Source organism: Phalangium opilio, unplaced genomic scaffold, assembly GCF_054372755.1.
Source record: "Phalangium opilio isolate 3A_F unplaced genomic scaffold, DU_Popi_V2 ptg000070l_1, whole genome shotgun sequence".
Taxonomy (NCBI): Eukaryota; Metazoa; Arthropoda; class Arachnida; order Opiliones; family Phalangiidae; genus Phalangium; species Phalangium opilio.
Window position 1 is genome coordinate 1,018,660 of NW_028324182.1, and position 8,841 is coordinate 1,027,500.

Consider the following 8,841-nt stretch of genomic DNA (forward strand, 5'->3'; position numbering starts at 1 on the left):
TAAGGCTAATTAAATGCTAATTATTTTGTATTAACAGATAATTTATTTTTTATTTTTTCCTTTCATGTTTTGAAAAAGGCCGTTCTTTAAAGGCATAATATTTAGTTAAATTACTTTTTCGTTTAATATAGAAAAACTACATTCTTATTTACAACGCGTGCTTGCTTTAAACAGTGACGAGAAATTTGAAACTTATACGTTTCGTTGGCTGTAATTTGTAACAAGTTATAGAACACATAATGTACGTTTTATTTTACGAGAACGGTGTACCAATGATTTTACACAATTGACATTTTATTAGCTAGTCCAGTTAGTCATTAAATTTTACAGTTTTTCCATTTGAATTTGACGTGCCACTCTTTATTCGTCTCCCTGTTTCATTGAAACGCTCTTCAAGTTTCATTAAGGGTTGTTCGATAGTAAGAGAAATCATCAAAGCGAAGATAAACGTAAGAGCCAAAAAACCAAAAACATAGATTGACTAAAAGTAAATAAAAAGTATATTTGCGGTTTTACACCTTAGATCACGTCCAACTTTAAAAACAACGGTTTGATAAATACTATTAGATTTAAGAAGAGAATTTAGTAACGTTTACGGAGGGAGTAGAAACTTGAGAGGGAGTGTTAGTCTGATCTTAAAGAAGCAGTAATATAAATGGAAAGGAAAAAATGCGAGGATAGGATTATTGTCTCTCTCTCTCCCTCGATTCTAGCTAACGCGCACGCGCGAGTGGCGTCGGTAACTACACTACCGCCAGCTCCCAGCCTCCCACTTCCAGTTCTAAGCCGGTTATTAAATTTGACGCATGCGCGCGGACACCGCGGCGAGTGACTGAGCCAGCGCCGGAGAGAGACGAATTTAGCCACGAAGCGAACCAATCCGCCTACTCACATTATTGCTTCCTCTCAAGTCCATCCTCTCTGGTTTACATTTGGAAAGTTTCGATGTTTCAACGAATACTTTAAAAGCTTATTAAAAATAAATGGTTTTTATCTCTTTACAATTATAACTTATAATTATAGTCCACTTCAAAACAACATTTTTAAAAATACGTAGGAATTTTTCAATCGGCAATTTCATTATGCCCAATAGGGGTTAAATATAATCATAAGTTTATAAGATATGTTCCATAAGTATGACATACATCATACTTCATAATACCACAGACTTACTGAGAGCTAGTAACGCAAGAATTGACTACACGCGGTTTTGTAGGACTTCCATCTTCCTATTTAGTCTGTACTAAGCCTTTAACAGCGCCTCATCAGGCGTCACTTTACGAGAATCTATGACGTTTCGTATACGTCACTTCATGATAAGCTCTCAGTAACCAGTGACAAGTTTATGGTACATATTTCATGAGCTCTTGATATAAATTATAACAGAACTTACTGTTAAGTAATTATTTAAATGGATAGTCGCTCCTATTCCAAAGTAACAGTATCTGATAACGCTACTGTGAACCAAATAGGCGCAAAAACTAAGACGGCTCAGAGGTATCCATAGACTCCATGAGAGAAATTTATTTACTGGACCTGAAAATGCATTATGCATAATTTTCAAAGAACAATTTGTAAGTTAACAAAGTTCAGCATTTCTTCAAACCTCCGTTTCCCGTTAAACAGGCGAATGTAACCCACGAAACTGCAAGAGCCCATAAACTCCTCGAGAAGGTATTGTGAAGAATGTTTACCAACGGTCCAGTTTTAACCCAATATAGACCAAAGATTAGGAAAAACATAGTTAAGCAAGACAAAACCCAGTTGAAGTATGTCCAATACTGCAATTTAAAATGATAATTAGTAAATATAGGACTTCATAGACGGTAAATTCACTCCGTCGCTGATTTTAGTCATATATTTATATGACAAATATATGGTTTTTACGAAACCAGGGATAGATGTAATTTTAGAAGAAGAAATGTCGAACAGAGTAATCTGGGCATGCGTCAAAGTCCCGGAACCCTTTCCCCTGGACGGTGGGAGGGTACGAAAGAAGAGGCGGGTCATAGCGGCAGAGGTAAAAATGAATTACGTATTTTTGCCGTCCCCGTCAGTAACGTCATCATAACGTAGTTTAAGTGAGCTAATAAGATAATTTAAAATTATCGTTGCGTGTTGGATGGGGGGGGGGCTCCATACTGGGCTATGAGTCGGACTGAAGTAAATACTAACCGTTTTCCATTCCTACTTCTAAAATTACATCTATGATCTATCCCTGATGAAACCTATAATAATCACTACTCAAATTTTGCTTTGTGCCACTAATATGAAGATAGACAAAGGCTAGAGCACATCCAATAACGTAAGCTGGTACTCTTGTATACGGTTTCAGATTTACTTCATTTTTTATCTCCAAGAATCTTAAAATAAATTTCAGTTGCAATTATTGGTGGACTTAATGTAAATATAAGTCCTCCTCAAATAGCTAAGTCACACTGTTTATTCCTTGATATAAATCTTACTTTTTAATATCGGTAGCGTCATACATATCATGTTGAAAAAGGGTATCAGAATCTGCTATTTTAGAAGCCATTTCTCTATTACCAAGTTGAAGAGCTGGCAAATCTTTAGTCCAGGTTATGTAAGTCAAAAATATCCAGGAACTCAATGATATGGCAAATAAAATTAATAGCCCAATTGTTCGTAAGAATTTCTTCGAGCTTGTTGAAAAAAATAATTGAGAAAATACGATTAAAAACTAATTTTTAATAAATTTTGACCAATGACCGGAAGAGCTGATAATGATATGACGTCAAACTAGACTCCCTTTTTACGTATTTAATTAGTACGCACCTCTTAAGAAATATTAGAAATATTGGACTAATGAGGAAAAACTGCATATCGCAAGATATGTACCACAAAGCGCCTATACACTAAAATACAGAGGGAAAAAACTTTAATATTATAGTGTGATCAATTAAGCCTACCTCCGTTGGTATGACCTTCTAGAATACTTTACTCACTTGTGAATTAAGTGACTCCAAGTTAGAGATAAAAAGTAGATTTTTCCACCAGTTTTCATAACAAATATCTTTGTCATATTTTACAAACTCCCAGTTAGGTCCATTATCAGAAAGCGAAATCAGAGAGTAATGAACGAATATTACCAGCATTAAAATCGGAGTCACCCTAAAAGGGATTTTGATTAATCTTAAATTTAAAAGGACACGATATAAGAATATGCGTCAACCACAACAACAAGTGTACAAATGGGAAAAATTAAAAACGAAATATTTGGGATCACGTGACAACTCCATCCCCATCCAATCCCTTTAACTTACCGTAAAAAAGGCAAGAATTAAATTACCTTATGAGTTTATGTAGGTACAAGAAACAAATATTTCTTCGTGTCAATGGAGTGGGTTCCAGCAGGATAGCGTGTGTCAACTGGAAACCACTGCAGGAATTCAAAAATTATGAATGAATGAATGAAAATTGGGTTTATTGTGTATAATAAAAGCTACTACAGCTCACGAGATTATACACTGTTAATCACATAAAATAACAACCGGAATGCACAGTACAAACAAACATCAATTAAACAAATATATCCCAAAATAACCATGACAAACACTATACATGTATACAAATCAGTGAGTATTGTCAATATAATTTACCACTAACACTGATATTCTTATTCACCATTAATTTTTTTTTATATATATATTACTTTATATTTTTCAATTTTGTAGAGAAAATGTCAAATTTGTCCTGTAACTCATTGCAGGTTTTCTGCATACGTAGTATAGGGTTAAGTCTAGATCTAGAAGGGTAAAACGTGGTAGTTCGTCTTAGAGTAGTGGGCACAAAAAAGGCAAGTTGAGAAAGCAAAGTCGGTGATGCGAAAGCACCATGAAGTAACTTGTGGACAAATTTCACATCTTCAAGCTTCCAGATGTACTCTAATGGATTTAAATCTAAATGGTCTAATAGGGAAGCATAATCATATTCAAGGTCAGTTAGGAAATACGTGTGGCAGAATTCAACAAACTTTCTCTGCACACCCTCTATTTTATCTCGAAGATAGAGACTGCTACCGCTCCATGTTAAGCATCCGTATAAAACCCTGGATCGAACTAAACTAAGATATAATAATCTGAAATGTTTTAGTGAGTGAAGTGTACGAGATAGTTTTAAAATAACCGCTAAAGTACGGCGAGTACGACTGACTGTGAAATGTATATGTTCACGGAAATAAAGTGTTCTGTCAAATATAACTCCTAGATCTTTTACTACAGCATTCTGTGGGATTTTTAAATTATTAATTCTATACTTAGAAAGTACTTCGCGGCAAACTCTTCTCGTATAGCTCACATACACCGATTTTGTGGGGTTGATTGGTATGTTGTTGGTATCACACCATAGAGCGATTGTGTCCAACTCGCCCTGTAACCTCAAGCTGTCAGCAAGGGAATCTGTAGAGCTACATATTTTAATGTCATCCGCAAACTGAAACAATCTAGCCTGCTTAATAGCGAACTGCAAGTCGTACGCGTAGATGTTAAATAGGAGCGGTCCCAGTGAGGAACCCTGCGGTACTCCACAAGTTACCGTAAAATGAGAATTAGTAACGCGCCCATTGCATTTAATAATGTTTTCACGATGTGAAAGATAGTCACCTATCCACCTTAATACCATACCGTCTACACCAAGGTATCTTAGTTTTGAAAGTAGTAGATTATGTGAGACCCGGTCGAAAGCCTTGGCCAAGTCAAGGTAAAGAACGTCAACCTGGCCACGGCTTTCTACAACCGGGGCAACATAATCCATGAAAGCCGCATGATTGGTAGCAACACTTCTACCCCTTTGAAAGCCATGTTGACAATCGTACGGAAATGCCTGAAACCATGTTTGTAAATGTTTATGCATGATTTTGTCAAAAAGCTTTGCAAAAATGCACAAGAGAGAAATTGGCCTATAGTTTTTAACATCAGTTGCTGGACCACTCTTGTAAACTGGTACAAGCACCGCCTTTTTCCATTGAGTTGGGAATATGCCAAGCTCAAGTGATAAATTAAAAATGTGCTCGAGGATAGGAAGCAATAAGGTGGCGCAACCCTTAACTACAAATGCCGGGATATCATCTATACCGGTCGAGAATTTAGGTGGCAAGGACTGAATAGCCTCATATATGTCTGTCGGTGAAATCATTTGTTTAAGGTAGGGCTTAGGGACAATATTGTGGTCGGCCATAGAACAGACAGAATATGTCTTGGTATTATCAACAGCAATACTAGAGAAGTGAGAGCCGAAGTGCTTAGCCAAGTCATCAGCCTCTGTAATAATGGCATTATTGACCTTCAGGGAAATAGGTGCCGAGGCCCCCTTAATATTTCCGTTGACGTATCTCCAAAATTTTTTGGGATGGTTCTTCGCATCTATACAGATCCTATATGTTTCCGCATTGCGGTCTCTAGCAGACAAGCGCTTGACCACGGCCCTAAGTCGTTTGAATTCAACAAAATCCTCTATTGCACCTGTTCGGCGTTTCTTTTTAAAATAATACTTTTTCCTTGCTATGGCTAGCTTAAGGTCCCTCGAGTACCAAGGCGGGAACTTAGCGGAAGAGCGAGCGCTACTCATAGGGATAGCTAGGTGCATGGCGTGCGTAATACCAGTTACAAGTTGATCGACACAATAATCAGGTTCCCGTGAGGCAAGTACTGTCGACCAATCTGTATCACGAATCGTCGAGTAAAGTAATGTATAATCCCCTTTATGGAATAGAAACCGGGGTGGTATGGCAGTCTTAGGAGGAGAAGTGACCAACGTGTATGTGATTGTAAATGGGGGGTGATATTTATCTATTTTTACTAGTGGAGTAGACATAGGAACAATATCTAAGCCATTAATATTCGTAAAACAAAGGTCCAAAAGGTTAAAATCATCCTGTTTAACGTTAATTTGATGTAGATTTAAAGAGAAACACATGTCAAAGAGGTGAAGTGCCTTAGTTTTCGTTATAGAGGAGCAGCCCTGAGTGCTGCAATTATCCCAATCGACCTTAGGGAGATTAAAGTCACCCAAAATTAATATATCTTGGTCATTCCCCTGAAGGTTTCTGACCAAGCAATCGCGTAGCTGACTATATTGCTGGTCGTCATTGGAAGGCCGAAAGTAACCATTAAAAATCAAGAAAGACCCATCGACTCCAGTTTTGACCTCAACACAGACACCCTCAACCGTGGTCTCCAGGTCACTGCGCCGAATAGTATGTAATGACTTTTTTACAGCGATCAGAGCTCCTCCTCCTCTAACACCCCGATAAGAAGGGTCCGGTCGATCCGCCCTATATACTACATACGAAGAAGGAAAGTAGTCACAGGTAAACTGTACATCCCCAAACCAAGTTTCAGTTATACAAACTACATCGTAATCTAGTCCAATGATATTGTCTAAGAATTCTATAGATTTTGTTCTCAGCCCACGAACATTCTGGTAACCAATAGTTAGTTGCGAGGTCATTCTGTAGCGGAAGATTCCGTGTCATTCCGCGATAATTCGGACTCGTGCTTGTACTCGTCACGAGGAAAACCAGTGAAATCAGCGATAATGCAATCTTCAGGCCAGTTGGCCGGATCAGCTAAGGAAGCGAATTCCGCCTGATCTGAGCACGTCACATAAAAGGACGAATGCCTCGCTTTAGGATTTTTTGTGCGCAATCTAATACATTGAGCAGATGAAATTCCAATGTCGTCGACGAGGGCTTCTCGAAGATCCGCGGATAAAAGTGAATCCTCCAGCAAGCTGACAAAGAGAGCCTTAGGTGCCCGTTGAAGGCCCCTCGCTGCCGTCTTTAATCGTGAGTTGGTGGCCGAACCCTTCTTGGCAGGCTGCTTCATCCGTGGCTGTATGGTAGGTCGAGGTTGCTCAAGAAGATTGGCACGGCCAGCAATTGCGGCGAAAGAACCCTGAGCAGCACCAAGCGGAGCCCGGGCGAAGGACGTTGCCATAGGATTCAGTGGATGCATAAGCCCTGTGCGAAAACCCTCCTGTGGGCGAGAATCCATCAGTTTATCCGGACCAGAGGAAGACAAAGTCCTCAGGAGTTCAGAGTTTTCCTTCCGTAAAACCTCCTTTTCATTGTCAGCTATCTCCAGTTGGGATTCAAGGGTGGCCACCCTTGAAGTCAGCGTCCCAATTTGCGTCTGCATTTGGTCTATTTTGGAGCAGAGTAGATCCAGAATCGAATCACCACTCCTTGTAAGACTGTCAACCTTCAATAGTTCATTGAAGGCCGAGTGCACGTCATTAAGTGTGACTGGCATGGAACTATTATCAACAACTGGCCCTTGACCGCCTTTTACGCCAGTAGAGGCACTGTTGCTAGTCCGACGAGTGGGACTTCTGGAAGTCCTGACAGTGGACGCACAATGCTGGCAGGTAAAGGACGATTTGTTGGTACAAGCCTTGTGAACCCGGCGTTTACAATTTCCAGTGCAGTCCAAACACTTTTGCTTTCCAAAGAACTGCGCCTCACAAACCCCACAGGTATCCCTTGAACCTGCCATCCGCGAGCAGACGACGGTGGAGGTTTGAGCAGTGTCTGAGACAGGTTATAGTAATAACATTCGAAGCGAGTCCGCCGGAATACACGACAACGAAAACGTAGTGCCGCCGGTACACAGTACAAAATCACCAAATACCGTAATAATAGAGTGCAAAACAGAAATTAAAGTACAAATACCTTAGACGGAGGTCATTAGACGTCTAAAAATCACAAAAACCGCAATTAAGACGAGCAAAAAACCGCAAAACGAACACGAAAACCGGAGACCACATTGACGTTACCAACCGACTGAGAACGCGTAATAATAATAATAATAATAAGCAATAAAAGTCAATGCAACCAATACATGTTCCAAAAATTGTAGTTGGACTGAACTACAGTGGATTTTATGGGCGATTTGGAGTCGAAAGGTTCTATGACATTTTGCCCTGAGGGCCACCGTTTACATGTTATGATTTTACTGTTTTACGGAAGACTCCTTTATCGAATTAATATTTTCTTTCAGTTTCTCAATTAAATTTAAGGGGTCATCAGTAAAATACTTTAAGCGTAACTTGTAAACAGTGGCCATTAGGGGAAAGTGCAGGAACACATAGATTTCTTCCACTTGGAATCATCAAGAGACCATAGACCCCATACTAATATGTGATTGAAGGTAAGGGGAAGGGCTTAAAACTACATTAAACCGCCCGATCCTCCTTAGCTTTTCATTGGCTATTCACATATATAGGACAACCGTTAACCCTAAGTCTACTCGTTCACACGACGCATAGAGAACTGGTTTACATTCGGCTTCAACCCTCATAGGTCGGGGGAGTCTCGGCATATCACGTGGATTTCTAAATTAAAATGCATTATGCATGACGTCATGGGTGACGGTTTCTATGCCTGCTTATCTTTAATTCAAGCAGGAAGGAACAAAAAATGGACGGTTAAAGATTCCAAGTTGAAGAAACCTGTTTTCCTGCAAAATGTCATTGCGCATTCTCGATTCAAAATCACCCACCCTGCATTTATGTAAAAAATATATACTGGACCAATAGTAGAACATAATTTCACACAGGGTTTGGCCTTCCTAATTAAAGAAAGTATTTTGTGAACGGCAAATTTAATGATCTTACCTCAATAAGAAAAACGTGTCGTACGCGAAGAACCCTTGTGAGATAATGTAGCTTCCAAAATTGTAATAGTTCAATAAAACGTCAATGGGACTCTCTGAAAAATCATTCCCATTACCAATGAAATCATTTAAAAGGCCAATTGATCCTAAAACAAGGACTTTACTCACCCAAAATGGGAATCGCAAAAGTATATGACTGACAAAGTAC

General features: G+C 39.2%; 1 protein-coding gene across 5 annotated transcripts in view; it reads right to left on the bottom strand.

Moving 5' to 3' along the window:
- Positions 1-230: 230 nt before the first annotated feature.
- LOC149660978 (nose resistant to fluoxetine protein 6-like) overlaps positions 231-8,841 on the bottom strand; it is a 9,325-nt gene continuing 714 nt past the window's right edge. For 3 of the 5 annotated variants that reach the window (XM_089842410.1, XM_089842411.1, XM_089842409.1), the window contains 10 exons: positions 8,802-8,841; positions 8,635-8,728; positions 3,311-3,400; positions 2,967-3,132; positions 2,797-2,876; positions 2,466-2,663; positions 2,248-2,363; positions 1,607-1,780; positions 1,394-1,536; positions 231-481 (listed from right to left, as the gene is read on the bottom strand). The exon at positions 8,802-8,841 is cut by the window's right edge. In XM_089842410.1, the coding sequence (XP_089698536.1) occupies positions 311-481; positions 1,394-1,536; positions 1,607-1,780; positions 2,248-2,363; positions 2,466-2,663; positions 2,797-2,876; positions 2,967-3,116 (1,032 nt within the window). In that variant the 5' untranslated portion in view covers positions 3,117-3,132; positions 3,311-3,400; positions 8,635-8,728; positions 8,802-8,841 and the 3' untranslated portion in view covers positions 231-310. Of the gene's footprint in view, positions 482-892; positions 970-1,393; positions 1,537-1,606; positions 1,781-2,247; positions 2,364-2,465; positions 2,664-2,796; positions 2,877-2,966; positions 3,133-3,310; positions 3,401-8,634; positions 8,729-8,801 lie in introns of all 5 variants that reach the window. The other 2 variants (XM_089842413.1, XM_089842412.1) reach the window with 2 other exon arrangements.